General features: G+C 37.3%; 1 protein-coding gene across 1 annotated transcript; it reads right to left on the reverse strand.

Annotated features, from left to right (window-relative positions):
- Window positions 1–377: 377 nt before the first annotated feature.
- On the reverse strand, window positions 378–14,877 carry oclna (occludin a). The gene is made up of 9 exons (XM_039677925.2): window positions 14,816–14,877; window positions 14,361–14,420; window positions 12,945–13,614; window positions 12,640–12,807; window positions 6,530–6,651; window positions 5,106–5,288; window positions 4,852–5,023; window positions 2,362–2,403; window positions 378–2,278 (listed from the first exon to the last, which is right to left on the reverse strand). Exons 2-9 carry the CDS (start codon window positions 14,417–14,419, stop codon window positions 2,180–2,182), a joined length of 1,515 nt encoding a protein of 504 aa, XP_039533859.2. The 5' UTR covers window position 14,420; window positions 14,816–14,877; the 3' UTR covers window positions 378–2,179.
- Window positions 14,878–15,289: the final 412 nt, after the last annotated feature.

The raw sequence follows: 15,289 nt of genomic DNA on the forward strand, positions 1-15,289 counted from the left end.
ATATTTAGAAATACGGGAAATCGCAATGGAAGACAATTTCGATATCTAAATATGTTTAGTGAAAGGTAAAACTCCTGAAATCTCTGTGTAAACAATGCGGGGCGTAGACGCGCTAGAGATCACTTCCGGCGTAACGTCTGGAGACGGTTCAGTTGCACATCTGATTCAGATCAGTTCGACGGCTGTTAACAAGAGGTAAAACTATATAAATACTGTTAGTTTTCTCACACAAACCGCTCTCGTGTCTTAGGCCATCAGTGGGGCTGTTACCTGGCAACTTCATGCGTTTTCTCAGATCGGATAACGTTAGCTATCTGATTTATCAAAACGATTCCATTTGCACCTGCGGTCACATAAATGTGTTTTTGCGAAACGGATCCGATCTTCAATTCCCCCGCGCTATATGCGGATTTAATAAAGTGCACGTCACCGAATGCAACAGATATGAGCTGCATTTTATTGATCATCGGCTAATTTCAAAATCAGCAAAGACGGTGATAAGAGAGAGCGGCAACAGAACTGGTAAGATCATTTCGTTTCTTTACTTTTAATGAAGATGGTAGTGTAGTGTTATAATCGTCTGCGACTTACTTTCACTTTGATTTGCGATAGATGGCGGCGCGTTGGCTTGAGGCGTTCAGCTGCTCATAGGAGGTGATTCGCGTCGCAGTAGCGTCGTCATATCTGACTAAAATAGCATGACATATAGCCTGTAACATGCTCTCACGCGTTTATTTTATAGCATTTTTGGGAGTAGTAATTACATATGTGGTTTCAAGAACCAGATGCATTACACTTGTCCAGTTTCGTCTGGAATGCGGCCCAGACCACCTCCTGAAGTGGTTTGAGAATGCGTTATGGGGCCGTTTACCTGGCCACTTCATGCGTTTTCTGTGATCGGTTAGCCAATCCGATCGTGAAAAGACCAGGTGTAAACGCCCCCCAGTGTGTACTTACATTCACGAGTCATTAAATCATGTTTAATTTGGACTTCTCTGTGCATGCTCTTTGAGGTGGACCCCTAAAACTGCATTATATGACTGACAGACAACACCGGTTTGACCGAAAAATGTCAGAATTGAAAATACTGTGGAAACAAAGACTCCTACATCTTGGATACCATTGAGGTAAGCTAAAATATATAAAAAATTAATTTCAAAGTGAACTATCCCTTTAAATAGTAAAGAAGAGATTTGATATATTGAGGCGCTACAGTGACTTGTTACGCCACATTAAAGAGCGCCAAAACTCTAGGCCTATTTATTTGAATTCCTAGCCATTGTTTTATGTCAAATGTCACAAAGCTTGGTATATGTGCAGCCACATTTATTTGTTTATGCATACACTGGTAACAAGATCTCAATTAATCAAAATGAAGATTGATTAAAAGCGACAGATCGGTATCGTCCACACAGCTTAAGTTAGTTATCGGCCAAATATTTTCCCCTTGCCGAAATTTGTGTATTACTAAATGAAACATGAACTGTGACAGTCATGATTTTGTTCTGTAGTCTAAAATTAAAGAAACTAGTTTTATCGCCATCCTTTCAAAAACCTGTTAAAAAATTGTATACGGTCACATTTATGATCAATAAACATTATTTTATTTAAAGTTCAAAAAACAATGAAAGGAAAAGGGTTAAACATTTAAATGAATATTTACACAACAGCATGTAAAAACTTCTTAAAAATGGTATAAATACAGCTTAAAAGACTAATAGTTACATGTTTATCTGTAACCTTGCCTAACTTATCAGTATCACAGCTTGATTTAAGTACAAACAAAAAAACGGTTATCGAGAGTTCAGACCACCCACCTGGAAAATGATTTGGCACATTCACCCCTGAATGACTATTAAAATACAAACACTAAAACAAACACTGTTGTACTGAAACAACAAGAAGTTCATGTTCAATCTGTAACAGCTAATCAGACACTTGGAACAAAGAAACTACAAAAATGAGAATTTAGACATTAGTTGATCCTAATATTATAACTGGTTCATGAAGGATTCTGGGAAAATATTGCATTGAGCAGTATGCCTCAGAATGCCTTTCATATTTACATGCATTATCAATCAAATGTCCTGAAAGCAACACGACCCAGCTCATGAATGGCAATGAGCCACAGGCCTGGACACACACACACACACACACTCTTTCCTCTCGGGCAGCATCTTCAGCCTTTGCGGTCATAGTCGCTGACCATCTTTTTGATGTGGCTCAGTTTGGCCTTCAGGTGCTTGCACCTCTTCTTCTTCACCTGGTAGTCTCCGCTCTGTGGGAAATGTGACAGTGAGAAACGTCAGATAACATCCTTCAGTGTTGCCGTGAGAAAACCAGGATTCAGCTCATTCTTACCCGCTTTTTGTCTTTGAGCACGTTGTACTCGTCCATGGCGTCCTGTTTCAAGAGAACGACTGAAGTCAGCAACAAGAGCAGTGGCTCAAAACATTTTCCCATGTTAACGTTCATTATTTACACATAATACAGCGTAACTGACGCGAACATTCAACTTTACGGCAAATAAAGACATGCTCACATTCAGTCTTTTTGCCAATAAAAATTAAATGATAATAGTAATCATAATCAGGCCGACTACACAGATTTAGAAAATAGTCAATCTATTTGTAGGCTACAAAGGCTTTACAGTAGTATTTCTACACTTGCACATAATCATATTAAAATTAGCAAAAAGATAGTACAATAAATAATATTATTATATGATTTTAAATTGTTTTATAATCATTTCATATATATATATATATATATATATATATATACACACATGCATATATATGTATATATGCGTATATATGCATGTACGTGTGTGTGTGTGTATATATATATATATATATATATATATATATACACACACACACTAGTGTTGGGCGATATGCTCCATTTTCATATCGTCCTATCGTCAGCCTGTGAGATCGGCGATACACGATAGTATCGTGAGGGGGCGGGGCTAACATTTGATTATTAACTTGATTATTTAGCCTACTCATTAATTTGCTTGTTTTATTAGCCTACTTCGTTTTATATACGAGAATCTTTTTTCTATTTTGCTAGCAAAGGTGGAGTGTTTATTAATAGGATCAGGTTATAAAAAGAGATCCTAATCCTTTTGTTTGTCAACGGGAAATTTACGGACACATTAGCCTATCCTCATGCCGTTACATGCAGCATTTTGACTAGGGTCTATTTCTGCACGAGATGAAAACATGTTTTAATAATTTCTTGGGTCAGAAAAAGTCGGAGTTTGCGATATGTGCCCCCGTACCAGTGCGCTCTCTGCGCACTTCACATGCGCACTTCAGTAAGCACGAAGTACGCGGGTTAATGTGTTTTAAATGCCGGGAGAAACAAGAGCATGGGCCAAACGTCTAGCTGAGTCGATCGGTTTATACTTATACTTATGACTTGACTCTGATAAAGGAAAAGTTTACATGACCACATGCATTGTCAAGTTTATTCAACATAATCAGGTTAAGAAAGTCGTCGCATGTAAACGCGCTCAATCTCTGAAAGTGAAAGTAAAAACGGACTGCTTTCGTCATCTGCATTAACGCCGCGTTCCCTCAGAGACGACGATGATAACGGTAACTATAATACTATTTTAGTGATATTATTATTAATACTATTTAGTAATTGTATTGTTTTTAGTGTTAGTGTCATTAAACGTTTTGTTAATGTGTTACGGAAACAAATACTGACGAACAACGATGCCGTTTTCATCTTGGATCTGTAGGAAATTTAATTTTGCGTCTGTTAAAACGAGCACACTTGATAATTTGTGAATGGATCACCTTGCAATTAAATTTTGATGTGGGATGTTTTTTAGTCTGTTTTAAAAACATTCTCTTAGAGGAGTCCTCATTAGTGCGTGTGTTGTTGCAATTGTTATGAGGTGATGTCGGTGTAAATTTAGGCAAGGCAAATTGATTGTAGTTCCTAATATTCATTTAATAACAATACTAGCTTTATAATAATAATAGGCCTAATAATAATAATAATTTAATACATTATGGTAAAACGAGCCAATTATCGTATTGATATCGTCAAAGGCATCTGCCATCGGCGATATGTCAGACTATCGTCGATACACGATACTATCGTCTATCGGCACAACCCTAACACACACATATATATACACTGTATGTATACGTGTATATATGTATGCGTGTGTGTGTGTATATATATATATATATATATATATGCATGCACACACACACTTATTTATTATTATATATATAATATATATACACGCATGCATATCCCATCCTGTTCTCAAGTAAATGCATCTGTGTTTTTTTTTAATCGTGCAATGCATTGCGTTTTATCGTGCAATTTATACACAAAAATTTGTTTTTACGTGCATGATGCGTAGTTTTCGCGTGCATTTGATACGCAGTTCATTTGCGTGTAACACACACCCCCCACACCATTAATTCAACCCAAACGTATAATACACATGCACCCCACACCACTACTAAACCTACTCTAACCAATCCATGTGCATCTTATGCACGTAAAAGCTACGTGCTATAGAGACGCATTTAGTGTGATCGGGTTGCATATACACACGCATGTTTGTTTGTTTATTTATATATATATATATATATATATATATATATAAACATACGTGTGCATAAACATCGGGACTGAACATTTGTTTTATCCAAGTTATAATATAAAATAGTACTTTAGCTCTAATAAATTAAATATACAATTTAAATTGACGTTTCAATGTCCATATCGTAATCCTATTTCTTGTACTGTGTTTATATGCTAATAATAATTGTATTGTAGTATTAATTAGCTGTCAGTGATGAGGAGGAGTGGTACCAGGAACTGAGGACTGCCCTCCTGCAGATCGTCCAGCTCTCGGTCCACATCAGCCAGACGCTTGTTGATCTGGTCCAGCTCTGCCTGCAGATCCTTGTACTCCTGGTGGTCTTTATCAAATATGCGTTTGTAATCTTCTCTCTCTTGATTATTAACAATGAGAGGGAATTCACTGCAAACACAGAAGCAGAGCTCGTTCAGAGCGCATTTTACATGATGGACTCGCAGCAGATAAACACAAGCAGTAAACACACCTGAAGAAGTCCTCATCGTCCAGCTCATCTCCAGAAGAGGCGTAGTCTGTGTCCCGCTCCCGTCCGTCAGCGGTGCGAGGGCGTCCAGCGCGGTGTTTCTTGGGCCGTCCCACAGAACTGCTCATCTCGGACCCGCTGCTCATCGGGACTGAACTACGGACCGGCATCTCATGCAGAATCTCCCTGAACACACACACACACACACGAGCAGCTGTGAGCCAATGATGAAGACGCTTAGAAGTTTATCTATGCATCATCTTTTTAATTCCTTTTACAACTACCATTTTTATACCTCTTTTATAACCAGTTTAATTTTCCTTGCTTTTATTTTGTGATTATTTTAATTCCTTTCTGTAAGGCGCTTTGAATTACCATTGTGTATGAAATGTGTGTGAAATAAATGAAATAATGCAAACATTAAGACACGCTATTTGCTCGGTCATAACCACAATGCATTGTTTTCATTTCTCCACAGAGTCGTCATTGTATCTACTATCAGGAATATGTTTCACGAGGAGGTATTCGTCATGCGGACTGTGGTCATTACTCAAACCCGAGACGAACACTGAAACCAGGAAGTGGAGTGGAAGAGTAAGAAAAACTTGCATAACATCTGACAAGTCTTAATTTAGCACAACCTGTACTTTAACTCTTCACACATTTAATTCATCTCAGTTCAGTTTCAACAAGTGCCTTGCTGTGCAACTCTCAAACACAATAGATTATATATGTGAACTGACGTTCAGATGTTTTTTTTTTTTAACATTTTTGTGATAACTGTGATTTATACACTTTTAAATGTCACATTTTGTAGTATTTGCATAGTTTAATTTTTTTATGGGATATTTTGAAATAGATATGTAACATTGATCATCCAATTTCCGAACCCTTGCCTGGTTGGTTTTAAAATTGTGAAAATATTTATCATTTGAGTGTATACATTTCTTGTACTGTCTTTAAGCTAATTTGAATAATAACATTAATAATGTTTTATTTATAACAATAAGTATTATTAAAATAATTATGTAATTCGTTTTCGTATACAAATAGTTTTTCAGTATATACACTACTGTTAGAAGTTTGGGGTTAATACAATTTTTAATAAAAAAAAAACAAAACACTTTTCACCATACTATTGAGCAACGATATTGATTTAAAGTGACAGTAAAGACCGTAATGTTCCATTTCAGATGAATCTTTTGAACTTTCTATTAATCGAAAAACACTGAAAAAGAAAATGCATCACAGATCATGCGACACTGAAGATTGGAGTAATGATGCTGAAGATTCAGCTCTGATCATTTTACACTATATTCAAACAGAAAACTTTTTTTTAACTAATTTCACAATATGATTGTTTTTACTGTATTGAAATTAGCTGCCGTATGTTCAAAGCCACATGCAGAAAAGTGTGGCGTACTCACACAGGACTGTCACTGGGGGGAGGCTTGTCGTAACTGTCGTCATCTAGATCATTCCTAGATCCTCCGAACTTCATGGGATAGTCAGCCAGGAGAGGCTCTGGGACGCCGTTCACATCGTTCACCTGAGAGAGAGAAAGAGAGACAGTTTGAGAGTTTTTCAATTTCATTTCATTATTAGCAATCCGGACAATTCAAAACTAATTCAACTCCCCCAAATTCTCATTACTGTAATGAGAAAATAAAAGAAACACTTACTGAATAAAATAAAAATGATAAAACAAATAAAATAGTGGTCAAAAGTGGTGTCCAGAGGGGATATTTGTTTTTAAATGACGCTATGCAGGTTCGATTAAACCACCAAAATAAGGGAATATGTTATATTTTTTGTTAAATATGAGGGAAGAACAAAAAGCTCAAAAAGGAAAAAGAATATATTGACAACATAATCAGTTAATAATATTGCATTTCGGTTCTCTTGTTTTTGCATGCGTTCATAACTTCCTTGTATGACAACCTGGCCAAAAATGACGTCTGCACAATTCGGCATGTTTTATTGCGTTATTATCACAAATAAAACAAACGACTTCAAGCACAATACACTATATTTGAATGGAGGGTGAAGATGTCAATTTTAATAGGCCGGACATTACCTTTGCCCACTACTATGTGAACTATGTGTATTAACGCCGGTTTCACACCACGAGCAGCAGCAGCGCGTGGGCGTCAAACAGGAGCGTCGCATGAGCAGCACTAAAGCGGCGGTTTCAGCGGAGAGTCTATTTTTGCCGCGCTGGTGACTCTCCATTAAAGTGAAAGCACACTTTTGATAGACAAAATAAAGATTTCACACTAAAAGTGCTCAAAATGCACAGAATAAGCATGTGTGGTGTATTTTAAGAACTGGATTATGTCAAAAAAGAAATTGAAGATTAAAAAAAATAATAATTCTAGAAGATTTACTGGTTTTAATCATTCTGTTTGGTTACGATTAAAAAATATATATAATGAGCCAAAAAATAGGTACTACAAGGACATATCTTCTAAGAAAAAAGTGTGGAATGAAATTGCTTCTGCTATTTCTGCAGATGCAAATTTTATTTCAAATATTCTGCAAGTTAAATGCAGGCATATGATGAATAAAAACCGAAAAGTTGTCAGAGAACCCAATGTTTAAAGAACATTGTTTAAATTGTTCTTCTGACGGTTTGTAGCTGCTGCTGTGACGCTGCACAAACGTTTCCAGTGTGAATACTCATGTACGTCTGCAGTTGCAGTGTTGATGTAGTTGCGCTCTCGCGCTGCTGCCGCTTGCGGTGTGAAACCGGCGTAAGGGTGTAACGATACCCTCATGTCACGATTCGATACAGGTCACAATACTGCAATACTCCAAGACATGCGGTAAAAGGTTAACAAAAAACGTACTGTTGATTAAAATGCTAAATTTGATATTACATTGAGGGTTTAAATGAATAGGTTTGGACTCGGTGCTTGTAGCCCAAGGACAACGGTGACACCAGAATAACAATATTCATGATTCTGAAGCTGAAAATAAAGAATTATTTTAGACAAATATGCTTGATCTCTGTCACAGACTAGATTTAAAATAAATGTCAGGTAACATCAGACATTATCAGGACCCACATATATTCCCCCATTGCATTATTTTACATTATAATCAACATTATATTATACACGACAATTCACAATGACGTCACAGCAATAATGGACCTTCTTCCGGGTGGCAAAAGCCGAAGCGTCCCTATGGCAACACTAGTAAATTGCTTGGAGGGAGACAAACCGTCGGCAGTAGTCTAATCTACATTAACAGCTGATTCAAAAGCAGACGTGGTGGAAATTCAGACATAGTTAACATGATCATTAGAGCTTATTTTTTGATCTAGAGACGTGCACTCCCAACGCACTAGACCGCGGCGCGGGACTAGATCTGATGGCCACTCGGGCAGTAATGCATTCACTCTGTGTGTGTGGATTGCGGGAGAATAAAACGATTCGCCGGACTCCCGCAAACTAGAAATATGAATAAAAACGAATACATTTTTATTCATCTGTTGCAGAAAAGCAACAAGAACAACTAAAACAAAATAGAAATGATTAACATGGCAGAGGATGTTTTTATAACATGACTGCAGCGATGAAGGCTACGTTAGATAATAACAGACATGTGTGGATTTATTGAATGCAATGGCCAATCAGAAGCATTTACGATAGACTCACCGCTCAAAACTGACTTTTTGTTCAGTGCTGAATTCTACATGCTGGCAAATCCTCGAATTTTAACAAACAACTGTATTATGGAAGATTTATTGTGCAGTCAGCTTCATTGATAATAACAGAGATGTGTGATCGCGATGAACTGATGTCAGCTTTTTTAGGAGCGCGCATTCAGTCATGCCAAACCATGCACGCAACCTGCTTGCTCTTATGTCATAACAGTGGTTTGTGTTAATGCTTTAATAACAAATAGTTTATCGGGAGCATTTATGCTGATGTGTATAATGGCGACACGTAGGCTAACTTGAAAGTATTTGGAGGTACAGAAAAAAAAAGTCTATTTGTGGGCGGCAGCGGGACAAAACATGCACTAGTTTTGACGACGTCCACTCGCTTTAAAGGGTTAGTTCACCCAAAAATGAAAATTCTGTCAGTATTTACTCACCCTCATGTTGTTCCAACCCCGTAAGACCTTCGTTCATCTTCACAACACAAATTAAGATATTTAAGATATTAAGATCGCTCCTGCATACAGTCCATAGGCTTCTTGAGGTACTGGCTCTTGCTGTCCCCGAAAAGTCATTAAAGACATCGTTAAAATAGTCCAAGTGACTACAGGGGCTCAATCTTAAGTTTATCAAACGACGAGAACACTTTTGTGCGCAAAAAAACAACAAAAATAACGACTTTATTTCAACTATTCGTTTATTTCTCCCTCTGCGCGAGTCAGGTTACTAGTTTAATAGCGTAAGCTTCTGTTATTGTACGTCACACGCATCACACACACATGACCAGCGTCGGCCAATAGTGAGCCTACGTGTGACGTAGCTCTACGCAATCACACTACGTTAACTTACTACAGGCTCATGGAGAAGGAAGTGAATAGTTAAAAATAAAGTCGTTATTTTTGTTGTTTTTTTGCGCACAAAAGTGTTCTCGTCGTTTGATAAACTTAAGATTGAGCCCCTGTAGTCACTTGGACTATTTTAACGATGTCTTTAATGACTTTTCGGGGACAGCAAGAGCCAGTACCTCAAGAAGCCTATGGACTGTATGCAGGAGCGATCTTAATATCTTAAATATCTTAATTTTTGTTCCGAAGATGAACGAAGGTCTTACGGGGTTGAAACAACATGAGGGTGAGTAAATACTGACAGAATTTTCATTTTTGGGTGAACTAACCCTTTAAGCACCTCACCCACAGGTTCCGCTTGATAGATTTCCTTTTTTCTTAAGAAAATCGATAAAAACCCTACACCTTTTGCTGTATATCTGGCGGCGCAACCTCCAACACAACACGTTTTCGCCATCGTTTCAACTTTGATCAACAACAATGATTTTAAATATGTAACTGTTCAGTTGCCGGCTGGATCTCTTCAGTTAGTCAATAGAAGCCGCTCGCGTTCTGCCACCCGGAAGTATCGCGGTGCCTATTGTTTACAAACATTCTGAAATGAGTAGTTTAATGTAGCATCAACACTAAAACTCTGAAAACTTTTTTCCTCGCACGGTAATTTTATTTTAGGGGGAACTATCCACAATACTCATTGTTGCATTTTTGTATTGCAGATCTATAGCTATATCTATAAGTATATAAAATGCACACACGCACAACAACAAATTCTATTGTGATAGGCGTAATTACAATTGCACTATTTTCCGCCCATTGCAGTGATTAGAACAAGACTTTATTCATATCATCAGGGGGGTGCGCTTGTGTCATACGAGTGAACATTTCTGGACAGTTTGTAGTGAGATTCACTCAAACGGATTCTTTGGTGCAAGGTGCAAAGGGCAGACACGTTTCAACACGTCTATCCTGAGGGATCGACACACAGATACACACAGAACATCTGCAGTTTGAATCTTTCTCCTAAAATCACAATCCGATTTAATGTGGACAACAGCAATTCCTGAGAGAACGAGAGCACGTCTTCCACTCCACATACGTTTGAGTTTCTGGTTGAACCAGTCCAGCCCGTCCTGATCACATGATCCTGTACTGGACTGAGTTCCTAACATATAGCCGAACACTTTTGATATTAAATTAAGATTCAACATTCACCTTTTAATATACCGATCGTAAAGCATCAGATTAAAATCACTTATACATCTATACAAACACACACACAAAAAAAGAAATGTAATATTGATCCACTGAACATTTGCAAAAATTGCCCAAAATCAAAGGACAAATAAAAGATCAATAAAAGATAAAGAAAAAAGGCCTCTCTGTAGCAGCATTAAGATATCGAGCACATTTATGTGACTGAAACTGTCACAACAAACCACACCCAGAAACCAACGACGAGCGCTTCCCTCCCCCAACCACACACACACACACACACACACACACACACAAACAGGTCTGTCCACCAACTGCACATTAACCACACATGCCATCTATATTCAAAACCAGACTGACATTTCTAGACTGCCACAAATAAACAGGTTTGTGCTACGAGGAGACTGCAGGAAGTTAAATAACTCTTTGTTTGCCAACAGAAATGAGCCCAGGTGCAGATATGTCCTCCATCTTGAGTAGAATACACCCTCTGTATGGAAAAGACCAAATTATAGTCTTTCAAGTCACAATAGACAACTAAGAGTTGCAGGACAAAGGCTTGTAGAGGAGTGATCCTTACAACACTATTAGGTTTCTGTGTTACCACCCCCATGTCCATTTTTTAGGCCTATAGGCTACATTGAAAATGACTACAAAATCTCATAGCCTACCTTTTAAAAATAAAAAAAACAACAGGATGCGTGCGTGTTTATGCCGTCTCTGTCTCCTTTCTAGCGCACGCGTGACACAAAAATCAACCAAAACGCAGCGAATAGTCTACTTGACACACAGACATAAGAAATACAGATGATCTATCTATAGCAACCTTTAAGCGTCTACTTTGTATTATTTGATGTTTAATGCATTATAAATATATATATATATATATATTTCATTTCATTTATTTATTTATTTTCTTATTTCTTCTTTATTATTAATTAATTAATTATATATATATATATATATATATATATAAACAAACATTTGAACTAATTTAAATTATTTTGTATTTGCAATTTTATTTAAATAAATATATATGAAAAAATTGCAAATACAAAATAATTTAAATTAGTTCACATTAATGTTTATATACAGTATATATATATATATTTTTGTGTGTGTGTTTTTGTTTGTTTGTTTTTTTTACTATAAGAATTTCCATGACACTTCCATGGCTATTTGTGAAGATTAAAAATAATTGCTTGATTATTATTTATAATTGATTCATTTTGAATCTGTAATTTATACAAGGACTTTTCCAGGGCTGCAGATTTCCCTGATATTTCCCAAGTTTTTCCCTCTTGAGAAGCAGAACCCAGTAATATCACATGCGAGATGTCTCCTCTAGAGTTTCACAAGAGATCTCAACAATGTCTCAAACTCAAAATGAACAAACATGATCTGATCTGCAATCCACATTCATTTTAATATCTGTATACTCTTAACTATTGACTAGTTAGAGACATTTTACCCAAGGAGAAACATTTGAGACCGGCTGATACTTTAAAGGGACAGTTCACCCAAAAATTTTAATTCGATCATCATTTATTCATCCTCAAGTCGTTCCAAACCAGTATGAATTTCTTTCTTCTGCTGAACACAAAAGATGATATTTGGGTAACCAAACAGTCGATGGACCCCAATGATTTCCACAGTGTAGTAAGAAAAATACTATTGAAGTCAATCAACTGTTTGGTTACAGACATTTTTCAAAAGATATTTTGTAAATGAAAAATGTTTATTTTCGGGTGAGCCATCCCTTTAATGAAACGTAACTGCACGGATTCTCCTGAACAATGACTATCGTACTCACCCAACCCTCCACATCCGGCTGTGAGTTTTGGTCTTGGATTTCTTTCACACGGCGCCATAGGATGTTGTCCTTCCCATGATAATTGATCCTTTGGCGAGTTTTAATGGCAAAAACCATGATGATAATGAGGGCTGCGGTGACAATAAAGCCCAAAACAAGAGCGATTGCCTGGATGAGAGACAGAAAGAAGACACTACTTTGATTAAATATGTCCACTCAACTGTTACTAATTTACTAGTACTTTAATTTCTGAGTGAAAATGGTTTCTACACCTAATTTTTGTCTGTGTGCAACATTGTGCTCACCTCCTGGGGATCCACGACGCAGTAGTGATACAGATATTGATTCACGAACGCACCCGACATCTGAGGCTGCTGGTAAGCGGCACACATGGCGTACACTTGATTGAACTGAACAGATCCGGACGACTGCGCCATTGGGTAAATGGTCACCAGGTAGACGATGGAAGCAACCAACATGAGAAAGGCCATGATGGCGCTGGTGATGATGACGGCCAGGTAAAATTTCCTGCCCTGGGACAATTTCTGATGTGAGATGATCATGATGAAGATGATGAGCAGAACGATGAAGGTGATAATCGCCATAGCGATCATGAAACCCTTCCCTTGCCTGGGGTCATTTTGAGATCCTAGGATCCCATAACCGTATCCTCCTCCCCCATAGCCACCGCCAAAGGAGCTGCCACCGTAGCCGCCACCACCGTAGCCACCACCGTAGCTGCCACCATAGCCGCCACCATAAGAGCCTCCTCCGTATCCTCCGAATCCCGCCGCTGCGCCATCCGTGTCCCAGGCCAGAGTGGAGGCCACACACACGAAGATGCCCACGCAGAGGATGATGGACAGCACAGACATGATCTTTATGATGCCCGGCGGAGACGTCCAGCGGTAGAAGTGCTGGAACTCATCGTCAGGGTAGTACGAGTACGCAGGCTGAGACTGCGAGGCAACATTACTGCAGAGAAGATGTTGAAAACGCATTCGGTTTTGGGGACACAATAATACAATGACCAATATTTTTATGGTATGATGACCAACACCCTTAAATGCGGGTTGTTTTAACCCATGTTCTGTACAACTATGGAAAATCCCAACCATTGGTTTTAGAATGAATAATCTAGATGGAAAATAGATCGAATGTTAAATAGAATTTTAGAAAAATAGATCTGATGAAACAATAGAAAGATGGAACAAAAAATAAAACGATAGATGGATAGAAAGATCGATAGATATATATTACATTTTCATGATATATTAGGCTACAAGTCAGGTTTCAAAATCGATAATCAGTTATAAAGTAAAAAAATAAACACATTTAAATTAATCTATTTTTGTACAATTTAGCCTACATTTTAAATGTTCTAGTATGAATGATAAATTGCTTAAAAACAAAAAGACATTATATACATGGACTATCATATAATTTTGGTTACCAGCAATTGGATAAAATTATTATTAGCACTCCCAGTAAGCTACTTTTGAAAATTGTTACAACACAGGCTAAATCAGACTAACGTTAATGTTTGAGGGAAAGGCGAACCCAATTTGAACAATCCATTTTGAGGTCTTTATTTATTTCCAACGACAAAGGTCATGGATAAAATAAAATAATAATTTAAAAAATAATAATTAAAAAAAAAAGCATATAGGCATACGTGTAACATAATCCAGAGAAACCCTGAGGTGAAACTCAAAACTTACTATCCGTTCTCAGTTTGATAATCATAGGGCGGAGGACTCCCGTGTGGTTTCGAAGACATTCTGAAAAGAGAGAAGAAAAAAACGTGAATTTTAATAAATATAAATATAAAACTATAGGCTACTTCATACACCTAATTTAGGCTATCAAATAAACCTCATTCGTCATCATAAAAAGGAAAATAATTAAAGACACCATTAGTGTGTAAAACTCCACGAACACAGTATAAAAATATAATATCCACATTTTTAATAGAGTTACAATAAGCCAAGTGGAGACGACAGATTCCGACTCTTCACTAACAAATGAGGCGGAAACGCGATTGAGTTTCTGAGGTAAATTTGAACGATTGGAGCCATGATCATCTGATAATTAACGCAGATAGGCTTATAAAAATTACTATTATGATTATTGTACGGCTTATATTATGAACTATTTATTGGAGTTTCACTCTCACCTGTTTGTGTTCTCTAGCACTGATGTTCCGTGTGTGTCACTGTTCAGGTGAGACAAACAACCTGTCCTTAAAACGATTAAACCCCACCCACACGCACACACCTAAAGAGAGCGAGACTCAAAACCCAATGTCAAAACCTAGTGAGCTGTCTACCTAGGCTAGATAGCTTCATGTTTATACAGATATGCAAAAAAAGTTTATAATTCCTCAAAAGAATGTTCAATGGTACCTAAACATGCTAGGCTAGATAGCTTCATGTTTATACAGATATGCAAAAAAAAGTTTATAATTCCTCAAAAGAATGTTCAATGGTACCTAAACATGCTCTCTAGATAGGCAGCATATTAGATTTTGAAACACAGCCATGAGAGGGATCGTCTAGTATCAAGTTAAAGACATACAGATACAAATATGAGTCTGCGATAAGAAACACGCAAGTTAACAGAGGTGTGGTTACATGTATATGGCCACTGT

Source organism: Pimephales promelas, chromosome 23 (assembly GCF_988280905.1).
Source record: "Pimephales promelas chromosome 23, fPimPro1.hap1.1, whole genome shotgun sequence".
Taxonomy (NCBI): Eukaryota; Metazoa; Chordata; class Actinopteri; order Cypriniformes; family Leuciscidae; genus Pimephales; species Pimephales promelas.